This window comes from Sturnira hondurensis, unplaced genomic scaffold, assembly GCF_014824575.4.
Source record: "Sturnira hondurensis isolate 20B ecotype Veracruz unplaced genomic scaffold, ASM1482457v3 Scaffold0021214, whole genome shotgun sequence".
Taxonomy (NCBI): Eukaryota; Metazoa; Chordata; class Mammalia; order Chiroptera; family Phyllostomidae; genus Sturnira; species Sturnira hondurensis.
Genome location: NW_028093845.1, coordinates 6,888,839 through 6,912,591, shown reverse-complemented (window position 1 = coordinate 6,912,591; position 23,753 = coordinate 6,888,839). Strand labels below are relative to the sequence as shown.

Sequence of the window (23,753 nt, the reverse complement as noted above, 5' to 3'; positions counted from 1 at the left end):
GTTGTGGTGAAGCTGTCAATCACCAGTTGCCCATAGCTGTGGCCTTCTGAATCATCCGAATAGTTTCTATGGAGGAATGTTCAAGCTTAATGCAAAATCTGATGCACATTCATTGCTCTACTTGCTTAGTCATTCTGAATGCTTAGTCATTCTGAATGCGAAGCACACATGCACACACGCTCACTCAACGGCATCTACCGCCCCCACTGACTAGTACAATGAAGTCATCATTTTTCATGCATGTGCATTCCAGTCCACTCTCCTCGGCTGCCAGATTATATTGATGTGTAAACTGTTCTCGTTGTATTAACAATGGCTGGACTTTTCCCAGACAGGCCCTGTACATATATGTATAAAGAGCAACAAAAAAATATTTCTCTGATGTCTCAGATCTAAAAGTAATAGCTCAGTTTCAAAAATACAAACATACTTCATAGGTCTTATCTTTTTTCTCTAGTGGGTCTTCAATTTCATCACCCATAAAGAATAAAGTTTATGTTTTAAAAACCAGGTGGCATCTGGTTTACTCAGATAAATAACCATTTTACCACCTCATCGGCTACAACTTTAATGATTCCCACATGTGACTAAAAAGTTACAAGATGTACACCTATCACGTCATCATTGAAACTGCATTACTGACACACAAGGCAATCTTTCTCCTTGTGTGACACGGGACATGAGCAATTATGGAACTCAGAGGTGAAAAATACCTGGTCATTTTCCAGCACTGGGATGAAGCTTCCTAACATCACACACAGTTGAGATGAAGCTTCACAAACATGAATCGAACAATTATCCATATTTCTTGGCTTGTGAAATATTTGGGGGCAATTATTAAATGTTGGGAAAATGGAATGAAGCAAAGATGACTGAAAAAAATATTTTTAAAGGAACTGCCAGAGTCCACTTTTGAATAGTTCAAAACATTATCCAGTTTGTGACTTTTTAGGTCCTTAATTTCCCTTCCACTCTCTCATTCTTTGTAGAATGTCCTTCACTGTGGCTGCCATGAGTAGGTGTAAGGAAGGAAAAAAAAGGAAGCAGAAGTCACACTAAAGCTTCCTATAGCAGAATGGCGAGGGATGGTGAGATCCGCATCAGGAGCACCGGGGCCCGGGGCTTGGGGAAAACACTATGGGAAACAGCAGTATTTTCAATTAGAAGAAGAATAAAAGAATGGGCCTGAGGTCAACTGAGAGTTAAATGTCAATTAGAAGAAATCATTTGTAGCCAGGTCCTATTTAGCTTCTAATTCTGTCACACACAAAAATAGAAATATTTAAATTAAATATTGGTACGAATATTGGTAGTATAAAATGCCAAGAAAAATAAACGATAAGTAAAAATTTTGAGAATCTAAACTAGCCTTAAGAAATGACTTTCAAAATACAGAACATGTGCAAAACAATTACCAAATTATTCAGATTTTCCAGAAATTGTAGAAAGTAAAAGAAGCAGTAGAAGAAAACATAAAGAACAAGATAAATCCTACTAAATATAGACAGATTAGTAAAATTTTATTGATGGAGTCAAGATGAGAATTATTTAAAAGATTATTGGTGAACATCTGAAAAAAGTGAAGTTTAAAATACAATTTTTATTTCCTATTTAAAAGGGTTATGAGAAGGTGGATGTACCTATATAACTGGATTACAACAAGAGCTAAATTAAGGTTTCTTCTATTATCCTTAGATACTAAATTACAGAACCTGAATTGAAAACCAATGAAAATAATGGATTTATAGCTTGTTGAACAGTTCACCTGGGTCATACTGCCTAACTGGTCACACAGTTCATGTTCTCAGTCTTTCCCCACTCAACATTTGTATCCACGAATCAGATTAGTCTTCTTGAACTCTGGGTCTGGAAATGATTTCTGCATCTACAGCTCAGATGTCCAGAATATGAGATAGAAGAGATGTCATATTTGTTGGATGGCAGAATTAGACTCCAGAAAGGAAAGAGTGTACTAATTATACGGGAATAAAAGTAAGAAACATTGTTCAGGTCCAATAAACAGACTATATGAATACACAGTTGGGGAGCTAAGGGTTAGTAATAGTGAAAAAAAAAGACTTTAGAATTTAAGTTGATAATACTCTTACACATCAATTATGATATGACTACCAATGTTGTTTAAGGATAAACTAATTTCAGGCTATATTAACAAACAGAACCATAAGCAGGAAATGCTTGTTACCATATTTCACTTGGGCTGGACTGAACTGAATTAATGTGTTTAAACTCTAGGTATTACCCTTTAAAGAGGACATAGGCATAACCAGAAGAGTAAGAAGACACAAAACTGTCACTTGTGGAATGGATGAAGGATCTGGGGTTGGAGCACAGAAGATGAGATGGGATAGGAAAGCAATTTTAAATAAACTCAGAATTGTACCCAGAGCATCACCACCACCTCACAGGGTGTGTTCAGGCTCAGGCTGGGCTGGCACTAATGGAGGGATGTAGTGATTGAGGGCTTGGACCAGAAGGGCTCTGGGCATTCATTCTAGTCTCAAGCTTCATTCAGTGGTTCCTGAAAATCACTTAAGGGTTGTCATGTATGAAGGGAACTAGTTCAGAAGGCAGCACTAAAACTGAACACATAGGAAGCAGAGAATGGCAGACGTGGATTCAAAAGAAGGAACAATAAACATCTGTTGAATGGATGATGAAATGCTTCGTGATATATAGCACCGCCTATAATTAGAATAGTCTGCTTTGGAAGAGAGTGGCCTCTTTGCCGCCAGAAGTGTCTGAACCCAAGTCAGAAACGGGGAGCTCAGGCTGCCCTGTGTAAGTTTTGGGCAATTGGCTGGCTGTGAAGTGGGTTTATTTTGCAGTTATAAGAGAAAATCAGAATTTCACAGGAAAAGTGAGTTTGTCTTGACCATATTACCTTCCCCTCACCATTCTTTTAAAATAGGTCCATGAAGATTATCTAGAAACCTTTTCTGGCATTGCCATAAAGATGAATAATTCTAATTTAAAAGAGTAATTTTTAGGTCCTATTTTACTCAAGAGCTAAAAACACTGTAATAAAAATTGTTTTAAATGCATACACCTCTTTTCCAGAAAAGGAAAAGGAAATACAATCTACCTAGTAGGATCCTTTTTTTCATGCCATCTTTTTTTAATTCTCTGGACCTCACCCTCAAATTCTGTATTTATTACACTTAGACAAACCGGGTTTCAATGCATGTTTATTGAGGAGGATCAAATAATACTAAAAAAAGGGATCAAATAATACTAAACCCAAATTAGTTCTTTTTCTTCAGATCTGTCAGCATCTTCCAATATTCCAAGAGAAATGAAAAGATAAGATTTAATCTGAAATGGGCCAGTATTAAAATGTTAGCACTGAATTTATGAAAGCCAACCAAAATTTGTCTCCTATCAGATTCTGGTCCACTGGCTAACACTTTGCAGCCTCTAATTGGCCGCATGGGAATGATTAATTCAGAACACAGAGGGAAGATGGCATAAGATAGTGTACGCATCTCAAAAAGAAGAAAAAATGACGACAATGAGTTTCCTTCCCCTGCTCCAACCAAGCCTGCTGCTCTCCACGCTGAAAAGAAATCCCATATCGAATGCAACAATTTCTCATACTACAACCCTGTTGGCGCATGCCATTTCATTTGACACATGCTAAAAACTTGAGTTATTATACCAGTTACTATATAAAATTGTGGGTAGATGTCATGATTCAAACTTTGCATTCTTCTCTGACACGTTTTATTACAACTACGTGGCTTCGGAGTAGGAGTAATACCACAGACCAGTATAGAGTTACAGCTTTCACATTCAACACTGCACTGGTGACATGGCGAGCTTCCTCCATTCCGATTTTGTTTGACTTTTCTGCCTGAAGTGAAGGGTGAAGTCGTAAAGCTCTACATTAATTTTATGAACAAATCCAAAATGTCTACTAGATTTCCAGATATGCCCTCCTTCCTGAAACTCCTCAAAATTCATTTCCTTTCACACTATTACCAAGTAATTGCACATGACTGCTAAACAAAAGGGTGTAAGACTGAAAGGCGATTTTTGTACTGAGCAAAAGAGGTGACTAAAACAGAATGTCTTTGTAATGCTGTATTCTAGAATATCTCAACACAGAAGGTCCTACAGGAATTTTATCAAAGCAGAAATATTATATATTATTTTATGTCAGAAAATGAAAGTGATGTGTGCAGAGGTAAAGTTCTTAATTTATTTATTTTATTTTTTAAAGATTTTACTTATTTATCTTTAGAGGGGAAGGGAAGGAGAGAAGGAGGGAAATATCAATGTATGGTTGCCTCTAATGCGTCCCCTGCTGGGAACTGGCCTGCAACCCAGGCATGTGCCCTGACTAGGAATCGAACCAGGATCCTTTGGTTCATAGGCCTGCGCTCAATCCACTGAGCTACACCAGCCAGGTGAAGTTCTTAATTTAAACCTAGTAGTTAACTCTTTGGCAGAGAAAGGATAACATATTAATAAAAGGTAAAATATTTCTTACTAAGGAATTATCAAAATCATATTGATTGCCACATAGCTTATAAATTCTTTAAACAACAGAGACATAAAATCAAATACATGTAAAAAAAATCAATAGAAATGCTTAAATTTTAGCTAGCAGCTTTTGCCATATGGTGGATATCAACTATTCTAATGAAGACAAAATAATTTCCAATTTCCGAAACATGTGATAAAGCTCTGCTAATGATTCACCGCCTCTCCAAAGTTTACCTTCTCAAATAACTGTTCTGAAGGATAGAAATAAATTGAGAGTGAAGAAGAATCAAGACTGAAAAAACTAGGTGCTGCTGTAACTTATATTAATGTAAGCAATTCTGGAATGATGTTTGAGTCCATTCCACACCAAAAAGTTTATATTCCTAAAAGAAAATTCTGGTGCTGATATTCTAAGGACTTCCGACTTCCTTGAGCGCTAAGAAATATAAAGGAATAAGGTGGCTAAGAAATAGCAACTGAATTCTGGACTAAGTCTTAAACTTTTTTCTGATATTCCAATCAAAGCAAGTATTTGTCCCTTAAGGATTAGTGCAAAAAGAAGCCCAGTCAGTGGACCCTCCTGGGAGTCAGAGCCCGTGTTCAATACGATGGTCAGGAACTGTCACCGAGATCGTTTCCATTGAACTTCGCAAACGAACATAAAAATGGTGTTCCCTGCAGACGAAGCATGAAAGAATGAAAATTAAGCCTTAAATTATTAAAAGTTAATTTATGTTCTCTCTAAGCAATTCTGAAAAGCCATACTGAATAGAATTTTAAAAAACAGTTAAGGAAGATATATCAGTTCAATCCCCCAAAACTTTCTAGGTCACTTTGAATATTTGTCTACCTTTTCTTAGTAGGAATTGGAGTATAAATAAAAATAGGTTAACATTTGTGGGTGTTTAGGTCTTGTGTATGTGAATAATAATCTATACTCATGGAGAATTCTGTCTCATAAAGATAGTATAGTCAACTGCAATTTGCATAAATATCCATGCACATGTATATATGTATATAAAATATCTCTCTATATGGAATAATACCTGTTACTAACTGGTATATGTACAAACATACCAACTATATATGTATATAATTGATATATGTACAAATATACCAACTATAGTATGTTCATCAAATTTTGTCCATTTCACATACAAATCATAATATATTTATCTGAAGGCTTATTTTCTCTTCCTTACATAATACTGAAAATCACCTACCCAAAATCTATCTTTTCCTCCACATTTTATTCTATGCTTCATTTGCAGGCATTAATACAGAATAATATACAGTATAATAGTTTAAATGTTCAATTGTGAGAAAAGGCAAGTGTCATAACTCCTAATAAGAAAAACAACTTGTAGGCCCTGGCTGGCGTAGCTCAGTGGATTGAGCACGAGCCTGCGAACCAGAGGATGGTGGTTCGATTCCCAGTCAGGGCACATGCCTGGGTTGCAGGCCAGTTCCCAGCAGGGGATGCATGAGAAGCAACCATACACTGATATTTCTCTCCCTCTTTCCTTCCCTTCCCATCTAAAGATAAATAAATAAAATCTTTTAAAAAAAGAAAACAACTTATAAACCTTGGAAAAAACAAAATATGACAGTCTTCTCCAACTCTCAATTTAGCACTGGGCATGTTGTAGCAGATTTTCTGGTGCATCCTGGGTTTGGGCATCATGCCCCCAGTCACATCCTTCACTCTACACTTCCCACTTCCTACTTGCCCGTGGAAGGATTTCCCTCCGAGGGGAAATCCTTCTCCAGTCCCCAAAACCTCACACATAATGACCTCCTCTAAGTCATGATGGAGTGGAAACTCGGGGGAGATACTTCGAGGGTGGGCCAAAATTTTAATAGTTTAGATAAATAGATTAATTAACTCAGCTTCTAAAAATAAGCCTCTGGAAAAGCCCAAGGTGTGTGTGAAGATAGATATTTTTAAAAAACAGCTAAATGGTTTCTTAATTAAAATTTTGATGGTGTCTCCTATTTTTTTTCTCACCTGCCAATAAACTCAGAATGCTCAGGCTGATGTGCTCTTTTGTAGACAAGGTAAATGAGGCAGCAATTGCCACCTATTGTTCTCTTCAACTTCCTCCAGTTATAGCTGGTTCCTGCTGTCTCATGTCGCATCACACAGGCTTCAAGCCAGAACGATGCGGACACTCTGCCACGCCCATTTCCCTCTCCTTTTGCTTACTCACTATCATTTTTCTATTCAATTCTAATGAATTCCTTCAGTCTTGTAGCTCACTGAAGTTCCTGGCCTGGAAAGAATGTCCTCTGTTACACGTTCCTGGATGTTCTGAATGCCACACTGGGGGATTTTGTTATCATCTTTTCCAGCATTCGGGCTCCTCGATCATCAGATTCATGTTAGACTCACAAGCTAATAGCAATTTTTCTTGCCATGTGGAACAATGATGGTACATCATCATCATTATTACTGTAACTATTACTTGTGCATGTGTTAAATGATTCAAAAGTTTATTTGTGCTAATAAAAATGGGGGTAAGGAAGGGTTTCTCTTAACACAGACATTTTTCAAACAAAATTTAACTGGCTTCTAAGAGATGAGAATCGAGGCTTCCTGCCTCGCTCCACAGTTGCTATAGAATTGCATTTGAAGTGAGATCTCACCACTGACATCCTTTCCCTACAAAGCCAGTCCTGTTTGCCACTTGTGATTTACAGGCTGTGTCTGCTGCAAGGAGCTGCTGGACACATTAGTGCTGGGATGCTATGAAAGGACACTGCTGTCTGGCACTAAACGACTTTCCAGAGACCCATCTCATTCAGAACTCCAGGAACTGTTCTTCCTAAACACGATCTGTCAATGCATAAGCTATTATTCCCCCCATCCTGAAGGGAAGAATTAAAAATACAGTCTTGCATTCTAGTCCCTTCTGCAAACCCTGACGCATCATTAAAAATCTGCTGTTCCATACGTTCTTGATTTCTATTTGATTAATTCACTTCATGAACATTTTTGTTGCAATGATAATTCTGCTTTTGAGAGTGATGGAAAAAGAGTGATGGTAATTATGTTGGATTGTGTTAATGTAAATTACTTATAAATTGCTCTATTTCCTATTTGCAATATGTTCAGTATTCATAGACATTACCAAGTATAGTATGTTCAAATTTTGTCCATTTCACATACAGATTTTGATATTTTTATCTGAAGGCCTGCTTTCTCTTTGTTATATAATATTGAAAGTCATCTACCCAAAATCTATCTCCCCCCCCATTTTATTATATGCTTCATTTGCAGGCATTTGTGCAAAATATAGCTCCACATTATATGGGTTAATAAACATAAGACTCATGTTTTAATTCAAGAGACAATTAACTTGCTTAAATATGACACAAAAGAATGAAATCTTTTGTACAGTTTTGTGTTTGAGAGGTCATTAATAAATCAATTTAAATTATTTCAAAGATATTTTGTAGAGAGCAGCATTTGTAAAAATTCAAACAAAAGAAATATAAATGAATGTTAAATGTATATACATTTATTCTCTTTCATGTAAAATCTTTCATTGCACTTATTTTCAAAAAAATGTGAAATGGTACACATGAGCCTGAAAAGATTGTAAGGTATGTTTGTGTATATGTATACGTGTGTATAAATACATATGTGTGTATATACATGTATACACACATACACATATACATATATGTGTGGTGTAAAAAAGTAAAAAGGAGAATATTACAGTTGATATAAGCAAAAGTGTGGACAAATGAAATCTCTTTTACATTCTAAAATGGAATGAATAGTTATTTTATTATAAAGATCACTATATTAAAAACACTAAAAGAAAATTCAATGGCTCTGTTGACTGGTTGGTGTCATTCTCCAGAATTCCTTCCCAAAGGACGTGCTTAGGATCAGATTTTGGTTTTGCTTTAAAGCATCTGTAGTCACTAACAGAATTTTCAGTTAAGGACTCAAACATCAGGCTTTCCACTATTTTATTGTGGAAAGGCTTACAAGTTGTTGTTTTAAGAAAAATGTTCACTTTTACTTCTAAATATTTACATAAAAGTTTACCTCACTGTATTAATATAGGTTTACTTACAAATTCCTTTACATTAAACAAAGATGTACAAGCTTTAAAATCATGTAAAATAGGTAGAATTATTCTTCCTCAACCTTTCCCAAATTCTCCTTTTCTTTTTCTTACTTGATGAACTCAGGTATGCAACTGACAACTGGGGTATAATTTACAATGCTGAATTCCAAGGGAAATATTGTCTACACATCAACAATTATTTGCAAAGGTAATTTATTTTTTTAAACGGGCCCACACTAGGACAGATTTACAAATGTTCCTGGGCTCAGTTCAATATACCAGCTCTTAGTAGTTTGAAGTATGACAGAGAACACTCAGAAGAGAACTCTGATTATAAAATATAACAAGAACATTTGCAAATTTTAACAAGCTTGCTGTTTCCATGCCAACTTCTGAATCTGGAAAGCATTAACATAATTTTCTCACAATTTATTTCTTTTTATTGTGTTATATCAATTCCCTTTTCACAGGCAATACATTCAGTACCAAATGAGTAGGGTATTCATTAGGGCTAGAGAGAGGCAAGGGTTAAGTAAATAAGAACATCAAATTAATATCCAGGCCTAAATGCTTTAGCAGAGCCAAAGACTCTGTTTAATCATTCAAGTCAACAAAGGTTAAGATAATAAAATAAACTTCTGAATGCTTTCCTTTTTGGAACTTAATCCGTCTTGCTAAAGATGTTTTTAAGATGCTATCAGTTTTGCACAGTCCCAGCTGTTATGAAAATTTACTTGAATACACTGGGAAGAGAAAAGAATTTTATGAAAATAGTTAAGCCAAGCTCCTGGGTGGCTTATTGAAACTGTGAGATCCCAGGACTCATTTAAAAACAGCTGTTGGATGATGATGCTGAGACCAATAACTACTAAATCTTTTCATTATCAGGGCTCTGTGTTATTTGGCAAGGTGATGGAAGCCAACTGATTAGAAGCTTAATATATGATCAGAAGATAATTTCATGATGGTTGTTCATTTTATTGCCTAAGTTTGATTAATAAATTTGACACAATTTCGCAACATGATAGCCTAATTTAAAAAGACCGTATCAAAGGTTAAGAGAACTTTACTTATTGTTAAGCCTATGCTGCTTTGTTTAAAATACAGAAAAGAAATATCAGGCATTAATATCAGAGCCCTGGGTGCCATTGTGCCTCCCGGGGCTGTGGCTCATGATGAAGGCAGAGGCCCTCGTGAACTGAGCAAGCCACAAGTCTGCTTTAATAATGAAGGGAGATGGTGGTAAAGTCAGTGGGTGCAGACAATGCGGAAATCCTTAAAATCTTGAATCACTTACACTTGATGTTCAAGGTGCTGTTACCGATCAAGAGATGTAATTCAATCTTTCAAAAAGAGAGGCTCAACTACAAGAATCAACAAAATACGCGCCAAAACATGTAAACACAGCACTGTGAACAGCTGAACATAGACTTCATCCATTTGGTTATCGTAAAGAATAATATCACTAATAGCAAATATAACGGGATCTTGATTTACACAATTTTCAACTTGGGGCCATCAGGCTGAGAAGCACAATTGCAGTGTAACTAGGAAATGGGCATTCTGACCTTCCTCAGCATTGCCCTTCCAGCCTAGGCTCCATGTAGACAGATTCTGGAGTATGACTTTGTAGCAACCAGTCATTCATTTTTTTGGAGGCTTGACAGTGCACGGGTTGTAAAGACTGAGATTATCATGATTGAACAACAGCCCTCCCCCCCAAAAGCTATGCCTATTTGCATTTGTGTTCCTCAGCTTTTCAATCTGATTCACAGAGGCATGGGATCTTAACGTGGAAAAGATTCTGGCCGTCTATGGAGGAAGCTTAGCAGTGCGGAGAGAGCAGGTTTGAAACCTGGGTTTGAGTTCCAGCGTTGTCTGTCAGTAGACGCATGTGAAAGAGGGTAGAAAAGTCACTCAACCTGTGTGAGCTCAATCCTTATCACAACAGAAAAAGGGGCCACGTTAATATGTGTGCTACTAACCCAGTTACTCTTGAAGGTAAATGAGAGACTATAAAAAAATAATCTGTGCCACTGACTGGCACTGTTATCTTGAAAAAAATATTCAAACTTTGCAAATCTTCATTTCCTCATCTATTAAATAAAAACGATAAAATTTTAAGTATTTCATAGAGCTATTGAAACAAGTCTTCGTAGAGCATTTGGTGTATTTTAAGAACTCAGTAGTTATTTATCATTTTTACTGTTATTATTAGAGCCATAGGTATGTCTGTGCTGTTTCACACTGAGGGTGATGACCTTAAGGACTATCTTACTTGTAGGAAAGCAGCCTGATCCACTGGGCACAGCACAAGGGCAAGGCTGAGGGAGCTGAGCTTGAACCCCACTTCTACCTCTTACAAGTTATGTGAACTTGAGCAAGTTACTTTCTCCCAGATTTCTCCTGTGAAATCTGGGGAGAACAATCAGCTCTGACCTACTGGGAACTTATTACAGATTTTTTCATGTGTTATTTTACTTAATCCTTGTCATAACCAGATTGACAGACAGTGATAGAGTTAGAATTTGAACCCTGTCCAGCCTGACCCAGGACCATGTGGATATAATCATTTCACTGTACATGTACTGTTTTCACTTTTCCTATTTTTCTTCCCTGATAACCTACCTTGCTGAAGTGAACACGGCTTAGAGATGATATGGACAACTTGCCTAGAAAGGTGCTCAGCAATTTGTAAGACTCGAAGTAATTAGCAGTTATAATGAATCTGTGAGGCATTATTTCCTAGTCCAACATTCATTCAGCCTAGGGACGCCCCTGTAACTCCCTGATAGCCGGTCTGCCTGACCTCTGCTTGAATACACAGTAAAGTCATAGCCTGGAAACCGTAATACAAAACTAGGAGGATGAAGTTTTAAAAAATGAGCACGGGCATGGTGACTGACAGCACAGAAAATGCTCCGTACTCACCAGATAGGCTAAAGGCAGAACTGCTGAGGCACAATATTTGACTGCGAAAACGAACTAAAGATGAATGGCAAATCCATAATGACATCTCACCAAGAAGCAATGAGGGAAGTGCCATTCTAATGTCAGGAAGCATTCATGTGCAGAAACCTAACATTCAGGGTCTTGTAGAATGAAACCAAATGATATATGCGGTTGTTATTCATATAGAAAATTGTAAGCTCAAAACTGGTTCAGTGAATACTGACAGAAAGCTTATGTTGAAAAAAGTCAGACCGCCGATTTCTGCATAAATCGCATGCCATCAGCAATATTCAAAGATAGTCAACTTCCTACCATTTACTGTTAACTTCTTACAATATTTCACCTTCACTACTTAACAAAATGCACTCCCCTAATATCCCCATGACTCCAGAATACCAAATTCAAAAGCTTTCTAAAGGTCTCATCCTTTTATTAAGAAAAGGATGAGACTTCTTTTTAGTAAGAAAGTCTCTCCTCATTCCCATTTTACGTAGTTCTCCCTTCAGTGCTCCAACATGGCAGAGTCCATTTCTCACCGAATGCTCACTGTCTTTTGCTGACATCCTTTCTTGTCCCACCTCCTAAACATGCATATTTCTAAAATGGTCCTTGCTTCACTCTTTTACCCATTTTTTACTCCCACGGTTTCAATGCTCACTGTGTGACAGTTCAGCTATGTAATCTTTATGTTCAGTTTTGACACCACCTTAGATTTCTAATCTCATGTTTCCAACTGTTTGCTACATCACTCAAGTAAAATAGTCTAGAAAGCTTACAGATTCAACATAACTATAATTCAACTTTTTATCCTCTTGACTTTCTTCTGGCCAAGTTTATCACGCTGAGCCAGAAACTTCAGACCTATATTTTATTGTGTTTTTCAACTTCAGTCCTAAATCCAATTAGCTCCAAGACTTGAATTGAATTTTCACCTCAAAAAGTTCAGTATCCTGAACTTTTTCTCCCAGACTTCTTTTCCTTAGAAAAAAATAAATAAAACACCTTAAACTGGCCACAATTCCACCCAGGCCCACAAACATTGGATAGAAACACTGATCAAATCCATCTTTCACCTTCTGCTTAAAGACTTCTCTTTTACCAATTTCGCCTGTACTGAAGCCATCTTTGATTTTCCCCTCTTTGTCCAGGTTTTTGTTTGGCAATTATGACAAATGCTATTGTCAAAACTTTTCTTTTTTTAAAGTATATTTTATTAGTTATGCTATTGCAGTTGCCCCTAGTTTTTTCCTTTGCCCTCCTCTGCCCTATACATCCCTTTCTTCCAACAATCCCCTCCCCTTAGTTCATGTCCATGGGTCATGCATGTAAGTTCTTTAGCTTCTTCCTTTCTTATACTATTCTTAATGCCCCCTGTCTATTTTGTCCCTACCAAATATGCTTCTTGATCCCTGTATCAGTCCCCCCTTCCTTCTCCTTCTTCTTCCCAGCTGATAACCCTCCAAATGATCCCTGTACCTATGATTCTGTTCCTGTTCTGGGTGTTTGATTAGTTTGTTTTTGCTTTTATTTTTTTAGGTTCAATTGTTGATAGTTGTGAGTTTGTTGTCATTTTCATGTTTATAGTTTTGATATTCTTCTTTTTCTTAAATAAGTCTCTTCAACATTTCATGTAATACTCACTTGGTGATGATGAACTTCTTCATCTTTACCTTGTCTGGAAGCTCTTTATCTCCCATTCCATTCTAAACGAAAGCTTTCCTGGATAAAGTAATCTTGGTAGTAGGTCCTTGCTTTTCATGACTTTGAATACTTCTGGCCAGCAACCTCTTGCCTGCAAAGTTTCTTTTGAGAAATCATCTGACAGTCTTATGGGAACTCCTTGATAGGTAACTTGCTGCTTTTAAGGTTTTCTCTTTAAAGTGAACCCTTGGCATTTTAATAATGATGTGCCTTGGTGTGGTCCTCTTTAGGGTCCAATTTGATTGGGACTCTCTGTGCTTCCTGGACTTGCATGTCTATTTCCTTCATGAAATTAAGGAAGTATTCTTTCATTATTTTTTCAAATAGATTTCTAATTTCTTGCTATTTCTCTTCTCCTTCCGGCACCCCTCTGATGCAAATGTTGGACTTCCTGAAGTTGTCCCAGATGCTGCTTATACTATCCTCATCTTATTGGATTCTTTTTCTTCATTGTTCTGATTGGTTGTTTTTTGCTTCCTCATGTTCCAAATCGTTCCTTTGATTATTGGTTTTATCCACTGCACTGTTGTTTCCCTGTAAATTATTCTTTATTTCAATTAGTATATTCTTTATTTCTGGCTGGATCTTTTTTTTTATGCTGCTGAGGTCCTCACTAAGTTCTTTGAGCATCTTTATAACCAGTGTTATGAACTCTGCATCTGAAAGATTGCTATCTATGTTTCGTTAAGTTCTTTTCCTGGAGTGTTGATCTATTCTTTCATTTGGGCCATGTTTCTTTGTTTCTTTGTTTTCACAGTATCCTTGTGTTTGTTTCAATGTATTAGGTAGAGTTTCTTGGACTCTGTGTCTTGATAGTGTGCCCTAATGTAGTAGGTTCTTGTAGGGTCCAATGGTATAGCCTCCCCTATCACCGAAGCTGAGTACTCAAGGTATTGTGCCCTTCATGTGTGCTGAGTACCCTCCTCTTGTAGTTGAACTTTGGTTGCTATTGGCAGATCAATGGTAGGAATTTACCCAGGCCAGTCAGCTGTAAGGATTGGCTAGAACCACTTCCTACCAACTTGTGCCCTCTGTGGAGGATCAGCTGTGCAGGGGCAGGGTGGTGGTGCTCAAAAGTAGTCTGCAGCTATCTCCTGGGTGTACTGGCCTTGGGATTTCCTGCGTGGTGCAGGCTAGGGTCAGCTCCCACCCGTGTTTTGTTTGGGGCTATCCTTGATGAGCTATAAAGCAATCTGAGAAGGCTGCTACTTGGGCTGGGCTTGGAGATTCCCAGGTAAAACCAACCTGTGAAACTAATTTGGCTGCTGCTAGTGCCTGGCCTGGAGCTCACTGAGACAAGCTATTGCTTGTTTGGTAGGATTTAGAAAGTTGTGAAGCATGAGCCAAGACCAGCCATTCATATGGAAAACCATCCCTTGGGTGGGCCTTTAAGTTGGATGGGGCAGAGTCTTTGGGGATCGTCAAGGTAGATCAAGCCAAGTTGATGGAGTCTCAAATATGGCACTAGCCTGCCAGTCCCATGGCTCTGTGAGGGGAGAGCTCAGAAAAGGGACGAAGGCCTCTGCTCACCTTGATGCCCTTTAAGCTGCCACCCTGGCCCTGGAGCACAGAGGGAGTGAGTGTGAGTAGGTGAGTCCATGTGTAGGTTCTTCAAGAGGAACTGCCTGGGGATCCAGAAGTTTCTTCCACCAACTCAATGCCTGCTGGTTTTTGCAGCCAGCATTGTGAGGACTTATCTTCCTGGCACTGGAACCCTAGGCTGGGATCCTGGTGCAGGGCTGCGACTCCTCACTCCCAAGATATCTCTCCCAAATTTTTATCCACCACACATGGCTGAGAGACCAGCCTGTTTCACTTTTGCAGCCCCCTACCAGTCTAGATGGATGTGGTTTCTTTATTGGATGTAGTTGTGTAATTTCCATTCAACGTGATTTCTGACAGTTCTGAGTGATGGTTGTTCTATATTTTAGCCGTAATTTTGATGTGGTTATGTGAAGAGGAGAGCCATGTCTGCCTATACTACCATGTTGACTGGAAGCCTCAGAACTTCCCTTTTCAACCCCATGGTTGAACTTCCCTTTTCTCCTTGGCTCACTTCCAGCTTTGACCTAACTATATGATATGGTCTGGTCAATGAGACATGAGCAGCAGTGTACTATAAAACCCATGGAAAAATTTTGTTTCTTGATATAGACTCTTTTCCCTTTCTCTTCCCTGATGAGATATATGTAGATCTGATGGCTGCACTTAAAGTGGCCTTCTTGCAATCAGGACTGAGAGGCCAACAGATTCACAGAGACTTCCATTGTAATATCATTGAATTACATAAACAACACCATCAACTGCCTTTTCTGAATCTCCCACTATGTGAGAAAAATAAAATCATCCTCATTTCCATAGAAAACATGGTACTTTCTCCAATATTTTAGTGATTTCTTTGGAATTTCTTCTGTGGCACCAACTTAGCCCACTTCCCCACTTCTGAGCTTCTGACACTACACTTTCTGCTCAGTATAGCCCCTTACGTCCAATGACTCTTGATGTTTCAGACTGAGCCAGCCCCTTTTTTTTGCTCATTTCTCCACTGAGGACTGGACATTATCTTATAGTTCAGATTCTTATGACCTTGTCCTGATGACTGACATAGTTTCCCAATCTACTTGTCCTCTCTGCTTTCAGTCTCTTCCAGTTCCTTTTTGTACTGGACACTATCACCATGTGGACAAAAAAAAAAAGGTTCTATAATAAACCTGCCAAGTCTACTGACAGAAAGTAATTTCACAGGGCAATCTGAACATAAATTCCTAACTGGACAGGACATGGTAGATAGTCACACCTCAGGCCTATGAAAAGTTTTTCTTTGCTTGAAGCAAGCACTGCCCATTGTTCTTGTGCATCTAGGTGAACAAACCTTTGAAATGCCAGAGTCATCTTATTTTTCAGAGCCCTTGGGGGTGTAACCACACTCAAGGGAGCACACAAATCTTGTCACCTGTCCCGTAATCCAACCATACAGATTTCCCTCTCCTTGCTTTCTCCTATCTTCGTATAATCTTCCTAACGTTCCCTGCTTAACTCCAAATGAATGTATAAATGCTGTTATTCTGTGGAGCATTTGAGATCTTGCTTCTGGTCACATCAGTTTGACTCAAATAAACTCTTACAGGTTTGGACATTCCTTACATTGACAACCAAAAAGATTTTGATAAAGAGCATTTGGTAATAACACCCAGTAGCCTGGTGGTAATATATATCCAATAATGTAATAAAAATCCTCAATAGCTCCCTATTGCCTACTACACTAGACAGTCAAATGCTCCATAATATAACTTCAATATAAATTTTAGCCTTTTATGATATAATTTTAATATTTAACCTATTTCCCTGGCAAATGGAATATTACTGTTTCTTAATTAATCTTATCATTTTCTACATGAGTAATATTGTTTTTGTTCTTCTGGGAATGTGCAATGTCTAGCTTTTAACCTTATCTTTTAAAGATTATCCATTTATGAAGTCCTAGCTCAAGTGATAATTCTCCCACACTTTCCAGTTATTATTTAAAATGAAAGAACGGCCCTGGCTGGTGTAGCTCAGTGGATTGAGTGCAGGCTGCAAACCAAAGTGTCTCTGGTTCAATTCCCAGTCAGGGCACAGGCCTGGGTTGCAGGCCAGGTTCCCAGTGGGGGCCATGTGAGAGGCAAACGCACATTAATGTTTCTCTCCCTCTCTTTCTCTTTCCCTTCCCCTCTCTCTAAAAATAAATAAATAAAATCTTTTAAAAAATAAAAAGTAAAAATAAAATGGAATGCTCACTTTTGTAGCATTTCTTGGCACAGCTATTTAAGACATATACTATACAACTGCATAGTTTTCTCATTCAGGCACCCATGAGATTATCAGATCTTGGGAGTAATATATTTCATTCTAACATTCAATAAATATTTATCAAGTCCTTACACTTCTCGGTGATGGTGGTATGGACAAGACAGACCAGGTGCTTGGAGTTTATGCTTCCAGGAAGAGCATGTTTTATAGATAACAAGCAAATAGATAAATAAGCAAATAGGATAACCTCAGATTTAGATTGGATAGTTAGGGAAGTTCTCCCAGAGGAGGCATTTGAAATGAAATCTCAATGATAAGAAAAACCCAATCACAAGAAGGCCAGAGAGAACAAATGGAAAACCATCATCAAGTTAGGAGTTAGTGTGATGTGTTTGAAGAACACAAGGAGGAGAGTGTGGTTGGAGCACAGTGTGTGGAGCGGGCGACTAGCATAAAATGAGGGTACTCAGGTAGGCAAAGACTAAACCTTGAAGGTCTGTGATTTCACAAGTTTAGATTTCATACTAAGGTTTAAAACAAGGAATAAGATCGCCTAATTTACAATGTAACATGATATCTCTGGCTGCTGTGTAGAAAATGGATTATACAGGTTTAAGATCGGAAGCAAAATTAATTGGACTCTTGCTTACCATGGTAATGAAGAACAGGAGATGATAGTAGGTTGAATGTAGTGGTAGCAGGAGAAAGAAGCTGACATATTTACAGTGTCTATAGTATTAAGCATGGTACCTTGAACTTAGTAGATGTTCAATACACATTGCTAAATATATGTCCAAGAATTCAAGATACTTTCAACTTCTTAATTTTTATATTATCTTTTTTCCTGCTTTTATTCACATATTATACCTTAATATATTCCTGTTTGACACTTGGGGAGCCAAGGAGAAAAGGAAAGAATTTCATATTCAAGGGACCAGTATACATCCCATAATGTAATGTCAGCCAGCAAAGAAGTGAAATGATGGAGGGTCATACTGTTAAACTAATTGAAACAAATGGTAAAAAGTAGAATTCAAGTTTCTGATAGCATGAAAAGGGTCGGAGTATTCAAATACAAGGATTTACATTTTAGGAAAAGAGAGTCTATGTCCCCATCATCTGGAACAGTGTGCCTATAAAAGATGTGGGTAAAATTAGTTTTCATTAAATTGAAGACTTTTCCAGTTCTAACTTACTTTCATTTATCTGGAAATATAAAACATTCATTTATTATCTTGGTATGATAAATGTCCTAATAAGTAGCTAATACTACCTGAGAGGACTATTTATAAAATCTAAGAGCACTGAATATGACCTGCCTGGTCTCTAAATTAAGAATCTGAGAAAAGATAGGCAATTCAGTAGGTTTTCATTCTCTCTCTCTCGTATATGTCCCAGGACATTTAGATCTTTACCCATAAAGATTTATTCTGTATTGTTCACTCAATCTAAACTCTTTTAATACAAAGAAAAATCCAGGGGAAAAAATGAGATTTTTTTTTTGCCACTTTGCACCTGAAATGTTGAATGGCCCCTGAATTGTGTGAAACTTGGCCAGAGTCAGCGTGAAAACTGGCTGAAATCTGTAGGAAAGGCAGTCTGGGTTCGTCAAAGTAGTTCGTGAACTTTGGCCAAACTTCCAAGAAACCTGGTCCAAGTCTAAGTTTGTACTGCAACATGAAACCAGGTGAATTTCCAATGGTTTCAGGTTTCATCCTGAAAATTTGGCCTAGCTTTATAATCAATCATCACTTTTTGGAACGATGAAAGCCAACACACCTTTTTGAAAATTAGGACTGCATGCATACTGATGACAGCTAAGCTGTGGCCCACCCCTCCACTTCCTTCGCCAAAAGAAGATTTCTCAGAATGGAAACAGTCTCCCTCTTACCTGGAAAGGGCAAGTTGAGTGATTTTGATATTGCGTGTGGAAAGAAATGATACTCAATACATGGAAACGTGCCATGTGAAATAATCACCACATACAGAGCAAGTGGCTATACGCTAATCATATAAGGTTATGAGAATTTTATTCCATTCACATCCATGACATATATCATAATGTCTAATTTCCTTGACCATAAAGTGAGCTTTTACCTTGAAGCTCGTCATCAACTAGAATAACTGCCATGAGAAACAAAATGCTCCGAGGCATAATCATTTCTCTGTGCAGAATGGCTGAAGAATAGCAAGGAAAGTAAATCATAGCATAACTTTTACCTAGTTTAATAAGCAGGAGCAGATTAGACTACAGACTTTTCAAATTTGCATTGACTACATCTTTTGCAATAAACCCTCTACTGTGGTATAGATGAATTCGATATTTATGCACAATGATGAAAAACCCTACATAATTGTGTTTTCAACCTGTAAGTTTTAAATGTGCTTTTCCACTGTAAAAAATGACTCTCTTCAACCAAATACTCGCTTTTGTGCTTAGTGACATGAGAAAATTGAGAGGTATGTCTGAGCGGAGCCACTACATCATTGGAACAGTATGTCTGAACATTTGGGTAATAAGGCACAGATGTGGAGCAGAGGACTTGGCACTACCAAGGTAACAACAACGCATTCACCATTGTGCTTAACGGTTAAAAGAGCCACATTTGAGAAGAATAAAAGGATGACCCCCCTCCCTGGAATGCTAAATTATATTACACCTTTTATCTGCTTCAAAATCTAATGAAAATAAGATATTCAAATAAGCATTATTCAAACATGATAAAGAATAAAAATATCAAATGCATTAATAGTTTCATCTATAATATATCCTATTTATGCAACAGCACATAAAGTTTAACAGCAGAAAAAAGCCAAATTCAATAGGAATCCACATAGCTTTTATGTTGCTAAACACTGCATGCAATGGTAAAGGACCCAAGAGCCTCTGGAAAGGTGGTGGTGTTCACTTTTAGTAGCAATGCTGGCCCTTAATCAGTAGGACTAATCACTGTAGGGTGTTCTGTTTATAGTTATCAAGTAAAGATGATGCAACAGAATATACACATAAGTTATTCTCAAGGCTACTTCACTTACGAGTGGTACAGTATTTTTGCTGGCCATCACTAAACTAAGTGATATAAAGGCAGTTCCGAAGCCAGGGCTACTTTCATTCAGTAAGCTTGGAGCTGAAAACTACTTTTCTGCTCAGGACTGGAAGAGTACAACTTACCCGAGGTCCCTGGTCACCTTGTTCTCCCTGCGGAGTAGAAAAAATGAGATGATAGGTAGTTTAAGCACTAAGTCAGTGTATGATGCTCATTAAAAAGATCATACTTTAGGTCATATCAAGATGGATTTCCACTAACTTAATTTGTTTCTACTATTCATTGTCTTACCTTATCACCTTTTGGACCAGGAGGGCCCTGAAGAAAAGAAAGAGAAAAAGAAACAGAGTTTAAAACTAAAATTTTAAAAATTATAGCTTGAAAAGTGGGCTAAGGGTTAGTTACGAGATTCATGCAATGAGCAGAGATATAGCTCTCATTGAGGTTTTTCAAGGAATGCTGGGCTTTAAACTATAATTATGCTTAAAATATGAAAATTATATATATGGTATGATGGTATATATACACAAAGAAAAGCACATGCCATACATGTATTATACACTAAATAAATTTTCACAATACCTGTGTAAGCTGAACCAGCTAAAGAAACCCAGGGGCACCTATTGGGACACTTCCTTATTACTACTCTCCACCAACAGTAACCACTATTGCTGACTTCAGACAGACTAGGTTAGTGTATGTACTTCACATAAGTGGAATCATACACTATGTGTTTGGCCTCTTTTGCTCAATATGTATGAAATTGATGCATAACTTTGTGTGTGGTTGTAGATCATTTTTCTTCCTGTTTTACAATGTCCCATTGTGTGAATAAACCATAATTTGTCTAGTCATCCTACAGCTGATGCCCATTAGTTTCCAGGAGTTTCTAGGTTCTGATTATTACAAGTAGTACTGTCATAAATATCAATGTATGTGTTTTTTGGTTAAAAATTGTATGCATTTTTTCATGTGTGTGTAGTAACTTTTTAGCAAGTGATATTCTTAGGCATTTCTTTTGAGTACACAAACATCTGTCCAGATAGTATCCAGCCATGTAATATGAAAAATAGAGACATTTATTGAAGAAGACACAAGATACAAGAAACATTGTACACAGGATAATGATGCCTCAGTCCCCTTCAAGGTAGGCACCTTGTGACCTTTAACAGTTCTCCCAGTCACCATAGGCTGCCCCATCATATTTTCCTGAATCTCATCAACCGTCTGAAATCTCTTCCCTTTCAAAGGTGATTTTAGTTTTGGGAAAAGCCAGAAGTCACAGGATGCCAAATCTGGGCTGTAGGGGGACTGAGTCACCTGGGCAATTTGATGTTTCACCATAAAATCTCTGCAGGAGACATGACACATGAGTGGGTGCATTGTAGTGATGAAGCTGCCAATCACCAGTGTTCCATAGCTGTGGCTGTTTTCATCATATTGCCGCTCTCAACCAATGAAGAACACTGAGGTGGTACTCCTTATTAATTATTTGTCCTAGAGGGGCCAAACACCTTGATGGACAACACCTTCCCAGTCAAGAAACACAGTTAACAGTCTTGATCCTGTTACAACTTTGCCATGCTTTCTTTGGGCATGGAGAGCCAGTCGACTTCCATTGGGATGAGTGAGTGGGCTTTCATTTCTCGATCATAGCAGTTGACCCACCACTCATCCCTGGTTATGACCTTCCTGAAGAAATCTGGTTTGCTGGTAGCAATCTGAATCAAGTTTTTAACAACAGCAGCATGATGTTCTTTCTGCTCTGGTAGCAGAAGCCATGGAACAAATTATGCCACATGTTTCATGCCAAGATCCTGCAAAATCTTGGACACAGCGGTTTTATTTTATTTAATTTTTTAAACATTTTCTGTGTTGTTCAAGTACAGTTTTCTACCTTTCCCCCCACCCCTCTCCACCACCTAAGCTCTCCCCATGCCCCTCCCCTGTTTCCACCGCCCCCTTTGTTGTTGTCCATGTGTCACTTATAGTTGTTCCTGCAAAACCTTCGCCCTTTTCCCCTATAACTCCCTCTCCTCTCTCCTCTGGTCACTGTCAGCCTATTCTCTATTTCAGTGCCTTTGGTTATATTTTGCTTGCTTGTTTGTTTTGTTGATTAGGTTCCTGTTAAAGGTGAGATCATATGGTATCTGTCTTTTACCACCTGGCTTATTTCACTCAGCATAATGCTTTCCAGTTCCATCCATGCTGTTGCAAAGGGTAGGAGCTCCTTCTTTCTTTCTGCTGCATAGAATTCCACTGTGTAAATGTACCATAGTTTTTTGATCCATTCATTTACTGATGGGCACCTAGGTTGCTTCCAGCACTTGGATATTGTAAACTGTGCTGCTATGAACATTGGGGTGCATAGGTTCTTTTGGATTGGTGTTTCAGACTTCTTAGGACATAATCCTAGTAGTGGAATTTCCAGGTCAAAAGGCATATTCATTTTTAGTTTTTTTGAGGAAATTCCACACTGTTTTCCACAGTGGTTGCACCAATCTGCAATCCCACCAACAGTACACCAGGGTTCCCTTTTCTCCACAACCTCTCCAACACTTGTTCATTGCTTTGTTTATGATGGCCATTCTCAATGGTGTGAAGCGGTACCTTATTGTGGTTTCAATTTGTCTCTCTCGGATAGCTAGTGATGCTGAGCATCTTTTCATGTGTCTCTAGGCCTTCTGTCTGTCCACCTTAGAGAAGTGTCTGTTCAAGTCCTTTGCTCATTTTTTAATTGGGTTGCTTGTCTTCTTAGAGTGGAGTTGTGTGAGTCCTTTATATATTTTGGAGATCAAACCCTTGTCTGAGGTGTCTCCGGCAAATATGTTTTCCCATACAGTTGGTTCCCTTTGCATTTTAATGCTATTTTCCTTAGCCATGCAGAAGCTTTTTATTTTGATGAAATCCCATTTGTTTACTCTTTCCTTTATGTCCCTTGCTCTAAGGGACATATCAGTGAAAATATTGCTGTGTGGAATATCTGAGATTTTCCTGCCTATGTTCTCCTCTAGGATTTTAATGGTGTCACAACTTATATTTAAATCTTTTATCTACCTTGAATTTATTTTTGTATATGGTGTAAGTTGGTGATTGAGTTTCATTTTTTTGCATGTAGTTGTTGGGCACAGTAGTTTTGGGAGGCCCCAAATCAGCTTCTAGTTCTCCCACAGTTAGTTGCCGATCTTTGTTGATTTCAGCCCACACACATTCAACATTCTTAGTTGTTCTGCTTATTGTAGAAGAGAACATGGATCACTTTCAACAGATTCTTGACATTTTTGAAGTGTTTGTGCCACACTTTTATTCATGCTGCACTCATTGCATTGTCCCCAAAAACCTTCTGTATCATTTGAATAGTTTCCATGGAGGAATATTCAAGCTTAATGCAAAATTTGATGCAGACTTCTTGTTCTATTCAGTCATTTTGAGTGTGATGGATGCACAGTACACATGCTCACTCAATAGTGTCTACAGCCCCTGCTGACTAGTACAGTGAAGTCGCCATTGTCACACATGTGCATTCTAGTCCTCTCTCCTTGGCTGCCGGGTCACATCGATGTTGTGCAAATTGTTCTTGTTATATTAACAATGGCTGGACTTTTTCCAGGCATACCTTGTATAGTTAGGAATGGAATTGTTAGGTTATAGAAAATACATATGTTCAACTTTAGTA

At 37.9% G+C, this 23,753-nt stretch overlaps 1 protein-coding gene across 1 annotated transcript in view; it reads right to left on the bottom strand.

Moving 5' to 3' along the window:
- The window catches only part of COL25A1 (collagen type XXV alpha 1 chain), a 483,313-nt gene that overhangs the window by 123,997 nt on the left and 335,563 nt on the right, over positions 1-23,753 (bottom strand). The window contains 2 exon segments of the mRNA XM_037031923.1: positions 20,203-20,229; positions 20,369-20,395. Coding sequence (XP_036887818.1) covers positions 20,203-20,229; positions 20,369-20,395 — 54 coding nt within the window.